Raw genomic sequence first — 24,476 nt, forward strand, 5'->3', positions numbered from 1 at the left:
CATTCCATAAACATGGTACCAGACTTACAAACAGACACAAACATCATCAATCCATAAGCATGTTGCCAGATTAACAAACAGACACAAACATCATCAATCCATAAGCATGGCACCAGACTGACAAACAGACACAAATATCATCAATCCATTAAGCATGGTGCCAGTCTGACAAACAGACACAAACATCATCAACCAAAAAACATGATGCCAGACTGTCAGACACAAATATCATCAATCCATCAGCATCTATTTACTTTGCAATTAGGCCAAAAATGTATGGCAATCAATAAATGGAGTATAAAACAAATTTCAATGAAAATTATCTTTATTTCTATTGTTTTCACATTGATTATTAATTTTGATACAATTTCTGCTTTGAAACTACATTTGTATGAAAAGTCTGAAATAATAATAAAGCAAACTTTCCTGTATAAAAAATATGTGTCAAAAGAATAATTACAATTTGTAAGGATCATCTATGTACAAAAATTTACATAAATTATGGTAAGTAATCTTATTACAGTATCAAATCAGATGCTTGATTTCTTTTCTTGAAAACTTTCCATTTTAAGTTTCTGCAAAAACAAGGCACATTCAGTGATCAACTGCTAATAATTTAAACAGATAATGTTAGCTTGAAAATGTTTTATAATAGTTGTGTTTAAGAAAGCTGTCTTTAAAACTAATATCTTCAAGTATCTATTAAAGGTGATGCAAAATGTTGATTTGGTACTATATATACTTAGAGTCATTTTAGTAAGCATGCCGGATTCATGAATGAATGAGTGCAGTTTCAAATCCAACAGCTGGACCAGCCTGGGTAAGCTATTATGGTGTGTTCTTGGGCAATGCATTTTACTTCATCTGCCTCAGCCTGGATAAGCTACTGTGGTGTGTTCTTGGGCAAGGCACATTACTCCAATTGCCTCAGCCTAGGTAAGCTACTGTGGTGTGTTCTTGGGCAAGGCATTTTACTTCATCTGCCTCAGCCTGGATAAGCTACTATGGTGTGTTCTTGGGCAAGGCACATTACTCCAATTGCCTCAGCCTAGGTAAGCTACTGTGGTGTGTTCTTGGGCAAGGCACTTTACTCCAATTGCCTCAGCCTGGATAAGCTACTGTGGTGTGTTCTTGGGCAAGGCACTTTACTCCAATTGCCTCAGCCTGGGTAAGCTACTGTGGTGTGTTTCTTGGGCAAGGCACTTTACTCCAATTGCCTCAGCCTGGATAAGCTACTGTGGTGTGTTCCTGGGCATGGCACTTTACTCCAATTGCCTCAGCCTGGGTAAGCTACTGTGGTGTGTTCTTGGGCAAGGCACTTTACTCCAATTGCCTCAGCCTGGGTAAGCTATTATGGTGTGTTCTTGGGCAAGGCACTTTACTTCATCTGCCTCAGCCTGGATAAGCTACTGTGGTGTGTTCTTGGGCAAGGCACTTTACTTCATCTGCCTCAGCCTGGATAAGCTACTGTGGTGTGTTCTTGGGCAAGGCACATTACTCCAATTGCCTCAGCCTAGGTAAGCTACTGTGGTGTGTTCTTGGGCAAGGCACTTTACTCCAATTGCCTCAGCCTGGATAAGCTACTGTGGTGTGTTCTTGGGCAAGGCACTTTACTCCAATTGCCTCAGCCTGGGTAAGCTACTGTGGTGTGTTCTTGGGCAAGGCACTTTACTCCAATTGCCTCAGCCTGGATAAGCTACTGTGGTGTGTTCCTGGGCATGGCACTTTACTCCAATTGCCTCAGCCTGGGTAAGTTACTGTGGGTTGTTCTTGGGCAAGGCACTTGACTCCAATTGCCTCAATGCCAAAGAATCTGCTTGTGTTGCTGTGCTGTAATGCACCAAACCAAACCAAACCAAACCAAACCAAACTATATATAACCATTTATAGGTTGAGACCAAGTGCAAACTGCACAGAACCAAATCTGCCATCATATAATGTGGTGGCAGATCTGAGTTTATGCGGTTTATTATGAATAATCAGTAGAAAAACAACATGGACCCTGATCCACTGGTGCATTACGCAGTAATAGATGATGGCTTATGTTGTTTGTAGTTGAAATTGTAAGTGAGAATATGTCATTTCCAGATTTCAAAAATCATTTTATCACTGATCCTCTAAAGGGTCTATTCTAGGATACACAATATCAAGATTCAGCAAACCAAAAATTCTCATTCAAAAATCAACAAAATTCATGAAAATCACACATTACATTTTCAAGTCCTAACTTTATTTCATCAATAAATATTTAGAAAATTATTCCCTTTATGAAATGGAGAAAAGGATTTCCTCATAATATTTAGTGTTTTTAATAGACCCTGCCTCATGTCGTCATTATTATTTCCTTATAAAAAGAAGTCATTATTGTTGGAAATAATTTCCTTTTCTGGCAGGCAAAGATTAACTGTACATTAGTTTTAGGCTGGTAGTATGTAAGATCTAAACGTATTTCATAAAGGTGATTAAATCACTTAACCAGTCAGTTTTATATTATTTTAGAGTCTTCCTGGGATTCCACCAGATACCATTACACACTCTCCTGTGATGTATGAGGCATCATCCGAAGCTAAGAACGACACAAGACCCGCACACTCTTGAGGTTCACCAATCCTGGAAATGAATATAAAATCAAAATGAAAATAAATTATCAGGGTAACGTTAGTGTATCAATATACAGCAACTCTTCAAAAGCCTGAAGCACTTCACACTAAATTGTTTTTGTTAATATTTTCAGTGGTTTAAACTTCTTCAAAGATGCAGACAAATGTATGCATTACAGTGTGATTAAGAAAGTCATTAAGGTGATGCCAAATGTTTATATATATATATAAAGAGAGAGAGAGAGAATACATTGTCTCTTTCAAAAGTTTAAATGAGGCTTTTTATTGTGGGGGACAGAGAAAAAATAGGTGGAGTTACCTTTTCATTGGTATTGATTTGAGAAGCATGTCTTGTACAGCCTCATCTTTCCACAACTGAAAAAAAAGAAATGCTGATATGAAGTTGATATATTGGATTCCATATTCGAAATTCATTACTGGTACATTTCAAAACTTTCTCATGAAACACCAATACTTGATGATAAGTTGATGCTAGTACTTCCACAAACATTTTTATAATTATTACTTGTGATACATTTTTTCATAATGATAAATTTTATACATACATAATTCACACACAATGGGGTCCACAAACATATATAAGCACTATAAGCGAGGGTGCGAGTTACTGGGGGACCTCCAAAAATTGAAAAAAATCTGCTTATACAATGAGAAATCCATGTGTGTGTGTAGGGAACTGGGCTGTTTAATGACTGAATCCTCATTTTACAATCCCATTGATAATTATTGTTAATAATGTGCTTTTTGTAATGAAGTTATTCATTATTCTGTTTAAATAACATTTATTTTCAAAATGTCTAACATGTGAAAGATCGTTCCAACTGGTTTCAACAACCTTCACATGTAAGTGAGAACATCTGTGCATTATGTCACTGCTTTTTGTTTTGTTGATTAGCCTGGTTCTCAGAATGGTATTAAATAGTATACTACAAGTTAGGAGTCACTGCAACCAGGAACTAGACTAACTGTTGATACACTACCAAAAAAGATTCCTTTTTTTTCAAAACTAATGACATTTATTTCGTGAGACAGATACCTACATTGAAACTCAATTTTTGTATTGTTCAATAGTAGAATATTGATGTCATGATTTGAGTGAGAGTAACAGTGAAACGTTTTATCAGCCTTGAGGATCACTAAGTGCCAGTGCAGGAATTCTCTGAAAATCACTTTCCCACAATGGTCTGTATCTGTGAAACCAAGCTCTTTATTTTACAAAGTATTTGTTTTGCTTGGTTGCCTTGCTATCTTTGATCAGTTATGAACGAGTCCGTTAATTTAAGGTAGTTTATGTTACATACACAATAGCATTTATAACAGTGTGTGATTGATCAAATGAAGTGAGTTCACCCGACATACGACTGGGACCGCTAGATTTTAAGTTTGTAGGATTTTTGTGCCTTTCAACTTTTTTAAAATTCCAACTACTTTATTTGATTCAAATGATGTAATTAACATGATAATACAAAGGAGTCCAGCTTTTAATTCAGTGCAACAATACAGCAAATACTTCTGCAAGTTAGGTATAAAAACACGGTCAGCACTTAATTAGGTTCTCAGAGAAACGCTTGCGGACATTGCTGTTATGGTAGTTTTACATTTAAATACACATTGCATTTATGATGATAACATTTAAGTGGAACTAAAAGATAGAATTAAAACACAAATTTCACTTAATAAAATTTATTTAATTGGCATTTAAATATTAATGTACTGCATACACTAGGCGAAAGTGACAGTTTCATTGATGAAAATTTCCTTGAATATCTTTAATTACAGTGTACTAAGAATGTCATTAGGAAAGAAAATGCAACCAATTATATGACTTTTTATAAAAGGCTGACAATTTTAAAATGTTGATTAAAAGTGCCAGGTCCTATCTACCGTTTTCGACCATAAAACGAGCGATATGTCAACGTTTCAGTTACCAATTTTGAACATGATTTCTTTTAAGTTCAAGAAATAGGGATGAATATTTTTTGTATTGTCTGGTTTTAAAAATGGGATCCATGCCTGACCCTGCATTATAAGTGGGTTTGTGAGTTATCAGGGCACGAGATATTGAGAAAGCGGTGTACTTTTGAAAAATTTAGACAAACCCGCCACCCCTTTTTATGATGAAAGAAACTAGAATGTTTGTGAAATTCTTATCTTGTGCTCCCGTTTTTTTTCCCACCACACTTCAAAGTAGAATAACAAATAGACATGGGACAGTCATCATGTTCAATAAATGTATATACGGTTATGCTGCAGGCATCTCAATAGTTTGCAATGTGTGACACCAAGACTAAATGCCCTGGGGTATTGATGGACCTCGGGGATGTCAGCTGTATTCATAAATTTGCTTTTTCATTCACAATTATTGTATTATAGTCACTTGGTGGGGATCTCAATAGTTCATAAGTCCACAACCAGATGCCCCCAGAACATGCCCCAGGGGCCTTATAGTATCCTCCTCACACATCTAACATGGGTTAACACTGAACCCTAATGAACACACACACACACACACACCAATTCTCAGACTTGTTGGTTTAAAATTTGTTAGTTATTTTAAATATATCTAAACCACTCCTAACTCCCAAAACAGGTGCAGACATCTTACCAACCACCCCTAATCATGTTTAAGGGTTTAAAGCTTCTATCTTGAATTGCACATCACTTCAAATGTATGCACTCACGTGTGCATTCATGCATGGATGGGTCGTATTATACAAACCCCCACCTTTTTTCCGAAAAGTGTGGGGATAATGTATATGTAAAACTGACCCTCAAGAGAAAGTGAGAGAAACATCTTAGTAGAGAAATGTCTTAATAATCATTGTATTATTTATCTGAAATTGATACACATTTCAGTTCACACATCACTATGCTCATTTTGATAAAAATTAGGCATTATTTGGGTATTGCTAACAATGCAGACAAAAAATAAATGATTTCCTATAAATTTATAAGCTACAACCCTGCTAGTGCCATGGTACATAATTTATTGCACAATCCATAATGTATTTTATTCAACATGACAGAGCTGACATATAATCACCCCATATTGTGATACAATACAACAAAAAGAATTTAACTGAAATATGTGACCCTTTAGACTGAATTTACATGCATTATTTATAATGTACTTCTATATGTTTTCAATTTTTATAAAAATTAAAGATAGTATTGACACTGAAGGACAATGTGTATGTATTCCATCATTGGAAGGCAAATGTTTAGTAATATATTTCGATGATTAAGTAAATTTATTATAACTTGTTAAAATGGAAATTAGCACAATGTATATACTGTGATATATACTGTATCAGGATTGCACTATCATGATTCGGGGTCCTGAGTGGCTGAGTGGTCTAAAGCGCTCTCCGTTACGGATCACTGCCATCTCACCTCTGTCTGTGAGAGTTCGAGTCTCAGATTCGGCTAATGTGGATATGTGAGAAAGCTTGCCAGTAGCTTCTTGTGGGTCGGTGGTTCTTTCCGGGTTCTTCCTCCACCATTAATACTGGCCGCCATGTATAGCCTATCATGTGCTGAAAAATGGCATTAAACCCTACAACAACAACAACAACAACAACTATCATGATTCATTTTGTAACATAAGTGATGATAAACAGTCCTAATAAAATGACATATTACCAGAACTAAAGCTACCATGCCTTTGCATGGCATTATCTGTGAATGTGATATGTTTATTTTGACAGTCTTACCACTATATCTGAGACATATTTTCTGCTGATTAGATGAAAAAATGTTATTACCAAATAATTTCAAGTTTATAAATGAAAGTGATTTTCTGCAATATGATTGGCTGTAAATGGTCATGTGATACTCATCTGGAAATTTTTACACATCAATAAACTTGGGGAATTCTTTTGGTTTTTGTACTGTTTGCAATATAAATAAACACTGTAGACATGTCATTATGAAATGACTGTTTCATCTTCTAAATTTTTTATTCAGCAAATAAATATAAAGCATACATTTTTTATACTTTTTAAAATGCTCTTTGATTTAAATGCATAGTTTACAATTTAGTGTTTGTGTGCTACATAGTCACGCAAAATGGCTGATTACGGTGATTTTGCAATTTTCTGTGGACCTTTTGTAACAATTAGATGACAGGGAGTTAAAGAAATAATAGCAGCAATTGAAGCAGATGAAGATGGATTTGACGATAATGCGATGGATGTTATAAATGCTGAAAATGAAATAGAACAACAGATATTGATAAATTCCCTCAAACAGCACCCCATGACCTCAGTCACCATAGCCATACACAACAACAACAACAATAATAGCGTGGGAACTGGACCAGTAAATTTTGAGCCCGCTGAGGGATATAAACCATGATTCAAGAAATTATCTGAGGAGGACTTAAATGCTATTGACATAAATCAATATTCAGAGGCTACTAAATGAAACACAAAATGGTGCATTAGAGTATTCAATGGTAATTTTTATTTTAATTTTGTTTGCTTATTTAAAAAACGTGTGCATGTGTTTGTGGTATGGTGAATATGACCACTTATAAAAAAATAAAAACAAATATTTATGAGACCATTTTTCAAAGACTGAATAAAGATTTTAAATGGTAAAACTACCATCTCCACCAATGTGACTTAACACCATTGAAAAATTTACATAATAATCCATAAATGTGATTGTTTTGCTAATTTAAATTATTTTGTATGTGTAGTCATTAATTCCTTCCAGCACTCCAGAACTCAACTATGCAACAAAACAAAACATATGGCCAGTTTTGCGAGCAACTCTACATTTAACAACTGCACAGTTAATTTCACATCAGATAACTGAAAGGGTTTTGTTAAGTATTAACGCTGATGAAAAAGATATAAAATGTTATTCCTGTATAGGACATACTAAATTTAAAAAGGAATGTTTTTTTTATGAAAAGAAATGTGCTGACACCATGGGTAACCATTGCCTAAGATGTAAAGTATGCAGTTGCCAAATAAACATAACTGTTACAGTAGTTAAATTTCATTTGACATAAGATCACTGAACAGGTCTTCACAAGTATTAACGCTGTTGAGAATGATAAAAAATGTTATTCCTGTTTACAATTTATTTAATTGTTACCTTTATGTTAGTAAGGGATAGCATCACCTTGTTCATATTTCCATGTTGTTCATTGATAAAATCCATTATGATTTAAGATTTGATTGGAAATTTAATCTAGCACACATGTTCATTCCATATCAGCTGTTATTATGTAAGGTCATGGTCATCTGACGTAGCAGATGGGACTGACTAAAATTGAACAAAAATGTTGTAAATGAACTAAATGTGTTGAAACCATTGGTAGCCATTGCCTAAGATGTAAAGTATTAAGTTTCTGAATAAATGTAACTGTGACAGTAGTCATTATGTTTGTGTGATTCTGTACAGGTTATGTATTATGGGGCGATGTGAAGCAGTTAAGGAAAGGAAAGTACATGCTACTTAAATTGGAATGCATTGTTGATGGAATAAGTTGATTTGACAAAAGAAAGGATGAAACTGGAATTATAAGGATTAAATAATCATGGTTGGGTATTTATCGATGTGTAAATTTTACCTAATCACTCACAAAGTTAACATATAGTCCTTTGGACTTTATTTACTTTGTGAGTGATTAGGTAAAATTTACACAGCGATAAATACCCAACCATGATCATTTAATCCTATAGTAAATTTGAACATGTTATACACTTTAAATGTACATATTTTCTGCTGATTAGATGAAAAAATGTTATTACCAAGCAAATTTAAACATGTTATACACTGTAAAATGTCTAGGTGTCTAACAATTTGGTAGCACACATCCTTTAGGCAGACAAGTAAGACATAATAGTTGACATTATGTAATGATTCATAAAGTGACACAGACACAGTTGGCTGGTAATTTATTTGAACTTCAAATAAACATAAATTAAGTGACATAAGATCAAGAGCAAGATTTGAAAACTTCATGACAAATACAATCATCTACTCACTGCTTCACTAAATTTTGTCTTGATAACTCCAGGAGCAATAGCATTGACTCGAATATTGCTCTGTGAAAGCTGGGGTACGAGTGCCTTTGTCAACCCAATCAGAGCTGTCTTACTCACGGAATAGGGACCAAGATACTGAAAAAATATTATGCTACATTATTAATGTCAAAGTTTTATATTTTATATACTATAACCTACAATCAGTATTAAAAATTAGCAAAATCACAGATGCCCATGTGATTCTGGTATCATTCACCTGGCTCAAGTCCCAAATAACTGCAACTGGCCAGACATATTTAATTCAACATTTTCTATACATTTAGTAGTTAAAAACAGTCTTGTGAAGTATTGATTATTTTTAAACATGCCTTAATTTTTGCATGTATACAGGCAACCTAAAGCAAGTATTCTTAACTTTACATAATACACAAAGTCAGACTTAGAGATACAAAAATAATGACAGAATATCTCTGCACATGTGTTAACCACAGTTATACATATATTTCTGTGATCTGTATGTTAAATTTGCACATGATCTCTGGTGCATGCTCATCTACATTGGACATTTCTATTTTCATATCTCTAGAAATCTTGATGCAGCAAGTACCCTTGAAGACTGCAGACTTGTTTACTCACCTCTATTGGTGTGTATCCAGCATATGAAGAGATAAAAACCACAGAACCTCCACTGCAAGAAAATATAAATTATCTCCCTTTAGTTGCAATTCTTTTTCTTGTTCTGTTTTTCTAAACACAAAGGGCACATACTGTACACAGGTTCACCTTTCAAAATTGTTTTTTGAACAAATACCATTGATATTATTATTATTACATTATCAAAATTATTTAATGCACACTATTAACAAAGTCATAACATATGTATTCATATTGTTCCCATCCCAAATTTGTCTTCAGTACAAGATTACTGTAAGCTGCTTACTTTAATCCATATTTTGAAATTAAATCATGTCAGGATTAAAAAATTCACTGATCTTTGTATTGTGCACCATAATAAAATTTTAATTTCAATACTTACTGACAGCGTACATAGGACTATAAAACAGAGGAACCACTCTGAAGTAGGCCAGCATGTATAAATTAGGTTTAGAAACGTCCATCTCTGCTTCAACAATATCTGGATTAGCCAGTTAGTGAACTTTCCAACATCAAAAGGTAGCTGGCTTATGTGAGGGGCTTGTGATAAATAGGAAATGGATACAAGCTGCACAGGACTTTTTTGTGTCCAGTATCTATGTTGGCCAATGTCAATAAAGGTGATAAAAGCTATACGATGGCAATGAATATCCATTTCATACCACTGTATCTGTCAGTGAAACCATTCATGGTTTGTGGTAGTCAGCCAAGTTGCAATATAAACTCTTTGATCACCACATGTAATATATGTCTGAGGTTTAGGTCAAGGAACATTTATTCTCAGACTAAATTAATGATAACAGAGACTAATTTATGCAAATACAGAACTTATCATTTAATTAAGGATTTATTAATTTCAAAAGAAAGGTAATTAATGAAACATGGGTATGTATAATAATAAATGCAGGCAGATAATGAGTCAACATTATGATTAAATAAGAGCAAGATCTGGAACTGAAAATTCCATGGTGCAGCTCATTTTCGGTTAAGTAGATATTCAAAACATGTCAATGCTTTCATGAGTTACTTTGTCAAGTGATAAAACACTGTTGCAATAATTTAAGTGTCTAAGATATTATTACAGATTTAAGGTGGCAAAAGTGTCTAGTGCACCATATATTACAATTTTTCTTTGTCTCTTTCAAATGTTGGATATACTGAATGACCCCTGACCCCCAATAAAAAGGGATGTAACTCAGGACTCTTCACAAAGATGAACTTTATTCAGCAAAGGCAGCTTTAATTTGAGGGCAGAGAGATGAAAATACTGAACTATACCAGTCACACTGTCACAAAAAGTGACTTCCATTTATGCCGTGACAACACAACTACTTTTCCCAATATGCAGCAAACAAATTGCTCTCCTTTAAGGATAGATGCCACCTCGCTTTCGCACTGGACATATTGAAGCCTTAGAGTTAGAATAACAGTGTGATTGCATTATGGTTAGTATATGTGAGATATGAAATGTTGACAAATGAACTTACATAATATACCTTCACTGAAATAATGCCTTGCTCATCAAACAAAAGTTTAATTTGCAGACTTAAAGTAGTCATTGAGCAAGGGCAGTTTGTCACATGTTGACATTCTACATATAACATGATTGTCAAAAGACACTGATGGTGCAACATCATAATAATAATGATAATAATAATAATAATGACTTTGCATAGTGCCTAATCTAAGTGCTTTACAACATTAGACAACACCTATAACATTAAAAAATCAGTATTAATGATATTATTACAAGAACAAAAAAACACCATGAAATAAAAAAAAAAACATGCTGAAAATATTGAAGGTAGGGAACATTATTAGGTCTTTAAGTTTGTTCTTGCAGTTGAAATAAGTGAGTTTTAAGAGTACTCTTATGGAAAGTGTTTCAAACAAAGATCACATGGCTATGTTTCAACTACTGTTTGCCTTGGTGTTGTTTGGCTGCATTGGCTACATTTGATGTTGAACACTTGGGTGAAAACATGCTGATCTTCATTTGTACTCATACTAGCAATAGTAACTTTTGGAACCATTCAAGCCACAACTGTTTGCTGTTGGCAGATTTCTGTTCTTTTCTTTTGTTTATTTTGGAACCATTCAAACCACAACTGTTTGCTGTTGGCAGATTTCTGTTCTTTTCTTTTGTTTATTTTGGAACCATTCAAGCCACAACTGTTTGCTGTTGGCAGATTTCTGTTCTTTTCTTTTGTTTATTTTGGAACCATTCAAGCCACAACTGTTTGCTGTTGGCAGATTTCTGTTCTTTTCTTTTGTTTATTTTGGAACCATTCAAGTCACAACTGTTTGCTGTTGGCAGATTTCTGTTCTTTTCTTTTGTTTATTTTGGAACCATTCAAGTCACAACTGTTTGCTGTTGGCAGATTTCTGTTCTTTTCTTTTGTTTATTTTGGAACCATTCAAGCCACAACTGTTTGCTGTTGGCAGATTTCTGTTCTTTTCTATTCTTTATTTTGGGGTTAATTGAATAGTTTAGTCCAAATATGCAAATGTTGAGAGAAGCAATTATCCAGAAATTTCAGTTTTGGTTCCCATGAAAATGTCTTATTAAGAAAAATAATACAAAAATTAACACTTATGAAAATAAACCAATCCCCAGTAAATGCTTTTGTAACATTCCTTTTCCTTCCAACTTTTAATTTAGAATTTTTTTCTTCTTCATTTTATCTATTTCTGATACCAGCTTTTAAATTCTGTTGAAACTATGAACATTAAAATAGCAACTATTTTTGTTGTCACATGTTCACTGATGTTTAAAGAAGATATATACAGACTTAAACCTACCCCTTGGCCTCCATGTTGTCACATGTTCACTGATGTTTAAAGAAGATATATACAGACTTAAACCTACCCCCCTGGCCTCCATGTTGTCACATGGACACTGATGTTTAAAGAAGATATATACAGACTTAAACCTACCCCTTGGCCTCCATGTTGTCACATGATCACTGATATTTAAAGAAGATATATACAGACTTAAACCTAGCCCCCTGGCCTCCATGTTGTCACATGATCACTGATGTTTAAAGAAGATATAACAGACTTAAACCTACCCCTTGGCCTCCATGTTGTCACATGATCACTGATGTTTAAAGAAGATATGTACAGACTTAAACCTAGCCCCCTGGCCTCCATGTTGTCACATGATCACTGATGTTTAAAGAAGATATAACAGACTTAAACCTACCCCTTGGCCTCCATGTTGTCACATGGACACTGATGTTTAAAGAAGATATATACAGACTTAAACCTACCCCTTGGCCTCCATGTTGTCACATGATCACTGATGTTTAAAGAAGATATATACAGACTTAAACCTACCCCTTGGCCTCCATGTTGTCACATGATCACTGATGTTTAAAGAAGACATATACAGACTTAAACCTAGCCCCCTGTCCTCCATGTTGTCACATGATCACTGATGTTTAAAGAAGATATAACAGACTTAAACCTACCCCTTGGCCTCCATGTTGTCACATGGACACTGATGTTTAAGGAAGATATATACAGACTTAAACCTAGCCCCCTGGCCTCCATGTTGTCACATGGACACTGATGTTTAAAGAAGATATATACAGACTTAAACCTACCCCTTGGCCTCCATGTTGTCACATGGACACTGATGTTTGAAGAAGATATATACAGACTTAAACCTACCCCCTCGCCGCCATGTGGGGAACAACTTCCTTGCACAGAAAAAAGGCTGCCTTCACATTGGTTTCAAAAATCTGCCACAAGGTTAAGAAAATAGAACACAATAAAGTAAACTGGAATGCCATTTTCCTTCTACAAAATTAAATAGTTCTAATATGATCTGATTCATTAAAGCAAGCATATACCAAAATTCTTACATTTTAGCATCATTCAAATTTAGTAAGCATGGCCTACTGCTATTTATATCGTAAAACTACGGAATGATCTACTAAAGATATGTTCCCATGTATTAAATTATATTATGAAAAATATTGTCATTAATTAAGTTTCTTCATTTAATTTGAGATAACTTAATGTACTTACAAAGTTTTCTGATGTATTTATATATGACCTTTATGAAAGAAGTTTAAACCCAACATGAAAAGTCAATGTCTTAGAGAAGTGTACAATTTCTTATATGAAAATTCTAAAGCTTAATCCCCTCTGCTGTCTAGTTTGTCTAAATGACGTTAATGATATTATGACACCTAGGTAAAACATAGTCTCAGAATAACATGATTATGGATACATATTCTCTTGTACAGTTAAAATTTTGCTCATAATGTTTCTATTTCTCCTAATTCACAACATTTAACTTCTTAGCTTAATATAGTTCACCATAAATTGATTTCATCTAAAACAGTGCATCCTAATACGGTTTTTAAGTATGACATACACATATTTACAATTGCTTGTAATGTACTCCTGAATAAGACAGCCTGATCTTGATGGCTCATCTATACTGCATTAGAATGAGGGACCCGAGTAACTACCAGACGCATCCAAACATTTTCTTGTTTTGCAATATATCAATCAATGAAAGATGAATGTATTTTCTTCTAAGCTCTTTTCAGAATATCACAAAAGAAAAAACTTTTGTGAGATAAATATTAATTTCTTTTCCACTTTAATAAATTAAATATACCTAAAACAATTTTGTAGGATGACTGTCCATTTATTATTGTTTAACAGATAAGAGAAAACTTGTGAGACAAGGATTCATTTCTTCTGCACTTTGTTATATCATACAAGTAAAGGCTTTTGGGAGACAGCTGTCCATTTCTATTAAAATTTATTTTATCAAGTAAAAATGACAAATGCACATTCCATCTAAACTTTGGTATATTAAACAAAAAAAGACTTTTGTGAAACAAATGCCAATTTCATCTACATGTGGGTGTATTAAAAGAAACAACTTTTCAAGACTGATCAAGATTATTTTGTTGTTGGTGTTTTTAATAGAAATTTTAAGAAATTGTTGGCAATATTATATTAAGGAAATAGAATGTAGGTGCCTTGTCCAAGAATGAAGGAAATAGGAGCTTGGCGCCTTCTCCAAGAATGGAGGAAATAGGAGCTAAGTATCTTCCCCAAGAATGAAGGAAATAGAAGCTAGGTGCCTTTCCCAAGAATGAAGGAAATAGAAGCTAGGTGCCTTTCCCAAGAATGAAGCATAATAGATTTAGTGAAAGTTAAATGCATAATTTCTTACCTTGTCCCAAGCAGATTCAGTTGTCTGATGAGAAAAAGTTGAAATAAAAACTAAATTTAAACAACCTCTTGCAAATTATAGACATGAAAGGTAAATGAAACTTTTCTTAAATTTTGTACAATGCTGTAGTCATTGTAATCACTCATTTATTCTATCATTTTATGCACAGTAGCATATTTTAGTGTAATCATCATATCTATAATGGCATATTTTAATGTAATCATCAAATCTATAATGGCATATTTTAGTGTAAACATCATATCTATAATGACATATTTTAGTGTAAACATCATATCTATAATGGCATATTTTAGTGTAAACATCATATCTATAATGGCATATTTTAATGTAATCATCCTATCTATAATGGCATATTTTAGTGTAAACATCATATCTATAATGGGATATGTTAGTGTAAACATCATATCTATAATGGCATATTTTAGTGTAAACATCATATCTATAATGGAATACAGTACAGTCTGACTGTGAAGCTATCTGCTTCTTTACTCATGAAGTGTAAGTATTAATGTTCTCAGAAAATTGTAAATTAAACAGTTTAAATTAATAATCAATCTTCATCAACAATAACTATATGGTTATCCATGCTTTTTTAAACAAAATAAAGCTACTGCAGTGGTGTGATACCAATGTCAGTCCATCCATTCAATTATCAAATATGTCATTTTGTTCAAAGCCTTTAGAGATACTTCAGGCTGTATTAAGTTGCATTCCGTTCTTCAGAAAAAATAAACATTTTGATTGAAGATGAGAGTATTTTAAGATCATCCTGTAGTCTTCCAATATCCTGTCTAAGTTGCTGTGTACTAACATGTCCATGTTTTGTCTCTTTGTTCATCTATCTCTTTCTGATCAACACACACAGGCCAATTAATGAAATCTTGTGTATATATTTTCGTCTTGAATCTATTGAAGGTATGACAAATAAATAAAACATTTCAAGGTGAAACCTATGTATCATTTAATTTATTTTCAAAATAATTATTGTTAAACATTCGATGGTCCAAGTTAGAATGATCATCCAACTAAATGACACAAAACTATCCATCATTTTGTCAGCATCCACACTGCCATCTATCACAAAATATCAATCCTCATCCATGTCCCCATTCTCTCAACAACAACACTACTTACATCTAATATAGGTCCAAAGGAAGGATTGGCAGCAGCATTGGAGACTAGGATATCAATTCCACCAAATGTTGAAAGAGTCTAGAATGGCAGAGGAAGAAAATTATATTTTCTGCAGTGTTTTTAAAAGTTTAATGAAACTTAAGTAACAGATTTGTAATGCATACTGGCCCCAAGTACACTGAAAATGTATAACCCAGTTACATCAGCCTTAACACAAGTGTTCTGCAGAATCCAGTGTCTCACTCCATTACATCTTGAATCCCATCTTTTTTCTGTTTGTATACCACATAGACAATGGGAAGAAACTCTTACCCATTGTCTCCCCTACAGTTTAAAGCTGAGTACTGCATCAACTTGAGATGTTTGTGTTAGATGGGACAGTTTTATCATAATGTGATCAGGTAAGAATTCTCAAGAAAAATAATTTACTAAAAAAAAATGTGCCTTCTCCATTAAATGCATTCTTAATCACATTATTAGGTAATAGGATGGTGGGAATGGTGAGCATCCTACCTCTACTACGGGCACCGTTTGAGGGAAAATGGTTTGCTTCCCTATATGATTCTCCCAACTAAAGAGCAGCACATCAGACAGTTAGGTAATCTGTAATGACTACATCTGTCAAATAATAAAGTTAAAATAGTCTAACAAATCAGTAAAAGCATTAAATGACTCTTTGATTGACAAATGATGGCAGCCTTTTCTTAGCTACAAGGATTGGCTGTGTTCAACAGGACTTACAGTACCATCCAATCTCAGCAGGAGATAATTTGGGTCCCCTGAAAGGGCATGTACATTACTCACCCTGCATGCCAAAGCTAAGGCAATCAGAAACATGTTTTTTTTTCTGATAGTATCTTCTGTGAGGTTCTTGCTAAACATTCAAATAAATCTTAACTGAGCCATATCAAAACCCATGAGGTTCCATGTAGGAAACAGAATGAGGGATTTTGGCCTATTCAAGTCAAAATTGGCTAGCAGGTTGGACAGATCATCATGACCAATATGCCCTCTGCCATGATGCCTGAAGGTATTGGAAATCATGTCTGAAGGTACTGGAAATCATACTGGAAGGTATTGGAAATCATGGAACAGTAAGTTGCCTTTGATGATAATCACGGCAATTTTTTTTCCCTCAAACAGCCAGAGAAAAAAATTCAGGAAGTTGCGGTTTTGTGGCACTCAAGGGACAATACTGTCAACTTTGCACCAGTCCCTGAACATGTGCCACTTTCCCTTGTACACCTTCAAAGTAGAGTGCCTTTGAGCTCATTGAATTCTATCTATTACTGATGGCTGAAATTCCTTTCTTCACAGAGCTCTCCTGACAAGAACCAGGTGTGAAGGAGGATCTTTTATATAAATGTCCACATGGAACTGCACCAGAGTATCTTCAGGACTTATTCAGGCCTTTTTCAACACCATACCAGTTGAGATCAATATCACATGGAAACCTTCTAATACCAAAACCAAGAACAGCAATTTAAAAAGAGTTTTCAATACTCTGGTACAGTTCTGTGTTATAAGCTTCCACTACATGTAAAATCTGCTGAAAATATTAGAGTATTTAAGAAAAGATATCATGAGCATGTATGTGTTTCTGAAAGATAATGGAATTTAGTATTTTAATACTAAACATGTTAAAATAAACACTAATTATTGTTATATTCATATAATGTGCATTGTTATATTCTCCTTAAGAGGGCCTCAAGGGAGAATAGTCCTTGACTAATGAGTCACCCTCTATAAATAAAGCATTATTATTATTATTATTAGGAGCCAGTCTGCCGGACAGGGATGAAATACCTGTGACCATAAATGCTTGAGTGGTTTTGGCTCTGCTTGGATTTTCATGGGCATGTCAATTGCTAGATGAAGTAGATCATTGACTCAGGACTTGTCCAATCTGTGAGGGGCTATCATAATTGTTTGCAGTTCTGTCCTCTTAATTTCTGCAATATTTTCAGTACTTGGGTCCAGGATAGGAGATACAAAGGTGGGCAGTTAGTGATTCCACCTTGTCACAAAGATGTCTAACATCAGATGCCCTCAAAGCACACAAATCCTTTGAAAAATGGACTGATGAATGGACCATGCAGTATGAAGGATCTGGCCCTAACTGGATAAAGAGTTTGCCATGACATTAAGACTGTCATGAATGTGTCTCATTTTAATGGTTTTATTTAGCTGGAAGTGCCAGAACAGAAACTTCCAAACCAGAATGCATAGGTTGGATGATATGGTCCCCCTCTCCCCCATTTGAGTTAGTTCACCACTACTGAGCTATCCAACATGATATGGATTACTTTCCCATAGAAATGGTCCTTTCAGACATGAGAATCCTTGATCATGATTATAGCCTTCATTTCCAGATGATTGATATGAAGAGATAATTTCTCTGAACCCCAATTCCTATAAACCATGTTGAAGCATGGAAACAAGAAGGCTCCCCAGCCCTACAAACTTGGATTCATACAAACAGTATTTCTGGTTGGTACTTTACAAAGGTTTTCCTGCAATTAGCCAATTCTTGTGGCATCGCTGACACAGGAATGACACTACTTCAGTTATGATCCTGACTTTGTGATCAAGTAGACTAGAAATGGGGTGCCACTGGACCAGTGTCTGAATGCATTTTATACCAGGATGATAGTAAGTTCAATGATAGTTAACTTTCCAAAAAAAAGCTTCAGAATTTCTTTGGTCAGATTTTATCTGACAGATGATCTGAAATTTACTTAATCCTTCCAGGTCTTCCAACACCATGGCATGGCTTGTAGTTGGTGGTGGTGGGCATTTGGAAACTGGCATGTTTTTCTTGCAGACACTTTGAAACCAAACTCCACAGCTGAATCTGAACGTGAAAGGTCATCTCCACTCACTGTGTAGGTCATCCCACACTCAGCATTAAGATCATTCCCACACTAAATGTATAGGTCATCCTCACCAGGGCATATATCCATAATTGTGTAAAAACATCCCCTGCAGCAGAGATGAGGCATTGCCATCATCCCTATATGTATTATGGTTAACTCCAAAGGAATCCTCAATGAAATGATTTGCCAGATGATTTTTTGTTGCTGGTATGGTTGATTGTTGGCTCAAATACTGGCTGGATGTTATGCATGACTATCAGCTCTGTAGTTAGCTGAAAGACTAGTTTCAGAACTGCCTAGTTTGTAGGTGCGGTGAAATGGATAGTAGGTCAGCAGGCACTATCCGCCATTATATGGTACAGCTCATAAAAGTGATTGATATCTGGTCACTGGACAATAGGAACATGTGGATAAGACAATCTTAACGAAAATGAAAAATAATATGTGGCTTAAATTTGTTAATAGTATACAAAAATCACCTGAAAAAATTATGTGAAGGACTGGGTTATGATGTGCCTGTCACTGAATGGTCATATAATTTTTCACCTTTTAACTGTTAACAAAATAATCACAAAAGTTGTCACTGGGTTTTCATTTCATCTCAGGTGACATCAGAGCCTCACTGCATGCTGGGGATGAATAGTGAGTTGGTGACTTTACCGAAATTGCACACTTTGGGATTAGGTGTTCACTGCTCTGTTGTTATTAGTGAAATGATTTCTCTATACGAATACAGATGCTGCATCCACAAGTCTGTTCTCTACACTCTACAGGTAATGCTAGCAATGTATCCATCTGCTATTGGTGTCCGCAATGAATTTAACAGTCAATAAATGACATAGTCTGACAACACAGATGAATAGAATAGTTTGTGAGTTACACTTACATAGATTAATGTGTCAGTTAGTGAGTAATTTAAAAAGTATACATAGATGAGTACAGTGGTTTGTGAGTAACATATCACCACTCTTGCTGATGGCATATAGACAAAACAAGGGTAATTGACAACCTTGCCAAAATCAACAGAAGCAATGCAACTTGTAGATCTACTGTCCTGGATTTAATGCTGTCCAGAATGTGTATACATCTGCATTAGGAATATCAGTCAGCCTTGGTAAACAACTAATTTTAGCAACACACACCATATTGTGTTGATATATATCTATAGACCTGGTTTTGATCTCTAGCTGCTCCAAATATGGCTTAATGCATTGTAAACACTGAATCTGCTATTAAAATTTATTGTTCCACACAATTGTTGAAGTCCCATTCATATCCAGACACATGCAAACATGTGAAAAAGGCATTTCTTCCCTTAGCAACAGACTAAACCACCCACAGTTCACCGAAGATTTACAACTACTACCAACTTAGATCAGTTTTCCTGCCAGCATGATAAACTCATAAGCCTTCTAATGACTCATGTGCTTTTTGTACTATCCATGCTTCTTACTCACTCTGACAAAGCTACATATATACTTAATAAAAAGGCCATGAAAGGTAAAAATTAATTTTTTTTAAAGCAGGGTCCCTGTCCCCTGCGAAATAGGGCAATAACTGTCCTGAATAAGCAACTACATCATTGCTACCTACACAAGTTGATGCATTTGCAACTCTAAGTGTCTGGGAAGAATTCAAGGATGGCAATTCTGCAACTATCTGTTTATCCAATTCTGCTGAAGTAATCATCACAGTCAGCACCATATGTCTAATTTTGGACAACATTGTGATGTTCCAGTCTATCATAACAATCAATGTCATCTTCAAAATAAAGATCAAGACATCACATTGCTCCGTACAAGACTTCACATGTTTTTCCTTGTTTCTGATACGTTTTTGCATCTATGTTGAACAGATATTTTCTGACCATGAAACACACACATTTCATGTTGAGGACAAAGAATACTTGGTACAAGTGAGACACATTTCATGTGTGTCCAGCAGCATACTAACAAGGGGTGGGGGCTGGTGATGGTACAATTGCCCTGGTTTTGGGGTGCCAAGACAGCTGATAAAAATAAAATTGCAGGAAAATCATTAGTGGGGCCATCATCATTGCCCTGGGTGCCATTTACCCTTAGTATGCCACTGTGTGTGTCCTTAAATTTCTTGCAATTATTGCATGTAGTCATTGTTTAAATGAAATAACAAGAATGCCAAAAAAAATAATAAATTAAGTGTCCAAAAATGTTCGCAAATCACAATAACAACAAAAGAACATGCACCAATTATACCATATTGAAGCACATGGTAAAAATAATCAATTGTGAAAACTTAATGTAAATATTGATAAAAATTCAAAAATAATGTTTTCACATGTAGAAAACCTTTACAACACTCTAATATACCAACTTTCTGGATAGATGAGTTGAAATTGTGAAGATATTCAAAGGATTTCAGTAGGTCTTGCAGGTCTGTGTTGATAGTACTAAACAAAAGCTTGAAACTGGCACCTTGTATTGGTGGGCAAGAGCAGGTAATGCGTAAAAGGTTTTTCACTTCACAAGTATTTTTTTTACATTAGTAAGCTCCTATTTTTTATTTCAGTCAGTGACAGAGTTAGAATATAAGATGAAAAAAAAATCCTCTTTATTTGTACATTCAGACACCCAGGAAGTCGTTTTTTAATAAGGAGCTAAGAAATTCCTCAAATATTTTTCAGATATGAAGCAAGTTTCATTTCAGGAAGATCCAATATATCAAGACTTTGTTCCTTGATACCTACTTAATGTGCTTTAAAAAATTCACTGTTGCCAAATGAGTAATAAGAAAAATATTTAAAATCTCAATCTGGTGGATAAGAAATAAGAAATGAAACTGGATCCTGAATCATATAGAGTTTTTGAAAAAGAGTATAAACAAATCCACACAGTATTAAAATAGTCAGCTCCATATGATCAATAAACTGACAGTAACTGTAATCTCAAACCTTAGAAAGCAATTTGTTACCAAATTATAAATTGGAAACACATGATGGTGTATATTAAATTTCATAAAGTGTTTTAACATTAAGTCTTAAAGACAATAGGGCCAGTTTGTGTTAGGTTGTGTAGTGGCAGGGATTTGCAATTTTTTATAAAAGTCCAGGCAACTGGAAAATTAAACTTGCCCTTGGGAAATCTGAGCTGGTTCCAAACATTATATTCTAACATGAGTAAAAGATAAAACAAAATTTAGGCAATCTTTATTTATTGCCGAGAGCAGACTTATCGCATCAAATACACCAACAATAATGAAAGATAGATTGGTTGTAATGATTTATTTATACTTGCAATTAAAAATGTAACAATTATTTAGTTACCTTGAAATTGATAACATGTATCCAAATATTTGACAAGTCAATTTTTGAAACTGAGAACATCACATAAACAAATGATCATAAACACAGCTTTGATGGAAATCTTTCTAGTGGTTACTTGTTAGAGATCAGTGCCTTTTTATTCCCAAGCAAATATCAAAACAATGTCATAAGTTGTAGTATTAACAATTAACACCTTAACAATCAACTTAAAAATTTGCAATATGCATTATAATATTTTTTGACAAACTGATTATTTAGAGTCAGCTAGCTCATAAAGTGCCCAAGGCTAGGTCAGGGCCTGAAAGTCAGCAAATCCCAGAAGCATACAAATATTACCAACAAAATGCATCTCATATGCTAAAATCAAATCAAAATATTTATTTCTGACTAGTCATAAAATACTTAAAATAGAAAATGTTTTGATTATCACATTTGTACAAGAAAATGAGAGACTTACCTTGACACTGACTACAACATGGAAAGGTCATGCAACAGATGAAAAATAAATGGTTGAATTATGTAGAATGCAGTACATATAAACACTAAGTAAAGATACTGATATATCTAATGGGGTGAGATTATGAACAGAACATGATTCCTTTCTCCTCTCTCTATCAGTTATTTGGACTTACCTACAAGCAAGTACCTTGGAAACTTGATCCTGCCTAAGGCCAAATTTGAGCTTATCCTGGGAGTTGGGCAAGTTTATTTGTAAATTCGTGATAGTAATATGGAAAAACAAACCCTTGACATCTTGTAATATAGGATATGTTAAGCACAAAACATTTGGTTGTTGATCAAAAACCACAAATTTGCTATTTTTCATCAAGAACAAACTCCTGGATTTCATTCTTGCTAAAACCACAAAGTTTAAGACCCAACAAAAAAGGATTCTACTTTGGAAACAATAGGACCCCTTCCTCAATCCATCAATAGGGCCCCTTCCTCAATCCAAGAATTTAAGCACCCACAATTTTTTTCTGCAAAACTACACAACTGACACCCAAGAAAATAAATAAATACATGGTATTTTCTCTTATTGTTCTTTATACTGATTAATGTTTATGGGCCAATTTTCTATGCTGATTTGCCTACTGTATTTCATGATTGCAACAAATGCTCTCCATATCCTGGCCAAAATTACTCTCGGCAAAACATTTGTCTTCTACCCTCTGAGAGATTTATTCTATGGGTCCTATTATGGAACCCATCCCATAATAGTATAGGTCAATTTCCTTTCCCATAATCAAAATTCAGTAGCCATTTTTCTTCCATATTTACAAATTCAATTCACTATTTTCTTGAAAGTTGAGCAAATGTTTTGTTATTCATTGTTTAAGCAAGCTAAATGTTAAATATACTTCTAATATTTTATCTGAAAATATTCCAGACCATTTAGAGTAATTATGGAATAAAATTACCTGTTCTCATGGCTCATCGATAAATGTATTTTCAAATAACTGTGAGCTTATCACTTCCCAATTTGTCAAAATGAACCCTTACCATAATTTCTGCCTCTAACATTTTGTAAGAAAATTCATTGTCATTATCTCTTTTCCCTTTAGTTGCTATGATATTATATCAATGACACCGTTTGTGATTTCCAATCTCTTGGCAATCAAGTATACTTAACATATTTCACAATTTCACAGTCTGCATAACTACTAGCATGTCTCTTGCCTTCCAACACTTTGCATGAAAAACATATTCTCTCAAAATGTTTTGCTAATTTGGCTTATACTGATAATTCAGATTCTTAAGATTTTAATTTCATTATTTTAGCAACTAAAATATCCTTATTAATTATTAATAATATTATTAATATGCTTACTGTCTGTATAAGTTTCTGCCTGTCCTCTGCTTTACTGACATGACAGACTGTGCCAGCTACTGCCAATTTTTCTGCTTGCAGTTCTTTCACAGCTTTGTCAACATTGGTCTGTTTTCTACTGCTGACCATCACCTTTGCTCCATCCTGACCCAGACGACGTGCAATTGCTAATCCTATCCTGCAAACAACAAACATAAAATTTCATAAGAAAATTACACATAAACAAATGAAAATCAGTCATTATACTTGTACATTGTACTCTCCATTGTAAAGTGGAGGCATGAAGTTGTGGAAACATTAAAACCATAGGATCTCAGGGGTTTTGCTACAAGGCAAGTGTGGGACTAAGTTGCTAAAAAATGTAACCTTCATTTCTTTTATTTGGAAGGTGAAAATGACTTTGCCCGATGATATTTTAAAATGTACACTAAATGGCAGTAGTTTATGGCTTCTGAGATGCTCCCTTGACCCAGCAGAGTAGTTCCCCAACACAAAATGTTGTTGTGTTGTTGTGGGGTTTAACGCCATTTTTCAGCACACGATAGGCTATACATGGCGGCCAGTATTAATGGTGGAGGAAGAACCCGGAAAACTCCGGAAAGAACCACCGACCCACGAGAAGCTACTGGCAAGCTTTCTCACATGCCCACATTGGCTGAATCTTAGACTCGAACCGCCGCAGACAGAGGTGAGATGGCAGTGATCCGTAACGAAGAGCGCTTTAGACCACTCGGCCACTCGGGGCCCCACAACACAAAATGTAATGTAGCCTTAGTTACTGTTAATATCAATAGTGCCATTAAAAATATCTTACACATTCAAGGCACATGTAT

The 24,476-nt window shown here is 34.6% G+C and overlaps 1 protein-coding gene across 1 annotated transcript in view; it reads right to left on the bottom strand.

The window, feature by feature from the left end:
* Positions 1-307: 307 nt before the first annotated feature.
* LOC149787324 (dehydrogenase/reductase SDR family member 4-like) overlaps positions 308-24,476 on the bottom strand; it is a 30,431-nt gene continuing 6,262 nt past the window's right edge. Inside the window, exons 2-9 of the mRNA XM_089977859.1 lie at positions 23,644-23,821; positions 15,636-15,713; positions 14,481-14,504; positions 12,953-13,023; positions 9,260-9,311; positions 8,624-8,758; positions 2,920-2,975; positions 308-2,610 (exon numbers count right to left, since the gene is read on the bottom strand). Coding sequence (XP_089833985.1) covers positions 2,496-2,610; positions 2,920-2,975; positions 8,624-8,758; positions 9,260-9,311; positions 12,953-13,023; positions 14,481-14,504; positions 15,636-15,713; positions 23,644-23,821 — 709 coding nt within the window. The 3' untranslated portion in view covers positions 308-2,495. The remainder of the gene's footprint in view (positions 2,611-2,919; positions 2,976-8,623; positions 8,759-9,259; positions 9,312-12,952; positions 13,024-14,480; positions 14,505-15,635; positions 15,714-23,643; positions 23,822-24,476) is intronic.

The sequence above is a fragment of the Sinohyriopsis cumingii genome, chromosome 12 (genome assembly GCF_028554795.1).
Source record: "Sinohyriopsis cumingii isolate HCF-2022 chromosome 12, ASM2855479v2, whole genome shotgun sequence".
NCBI classification, from domain to species: domain Eukaryota; kingdom Metazoa; phylum Mollusca; class Bivalvia; order Unionida; family Unionidae; genus Sinohyriopsis; species Sinohyriopsis cumingii.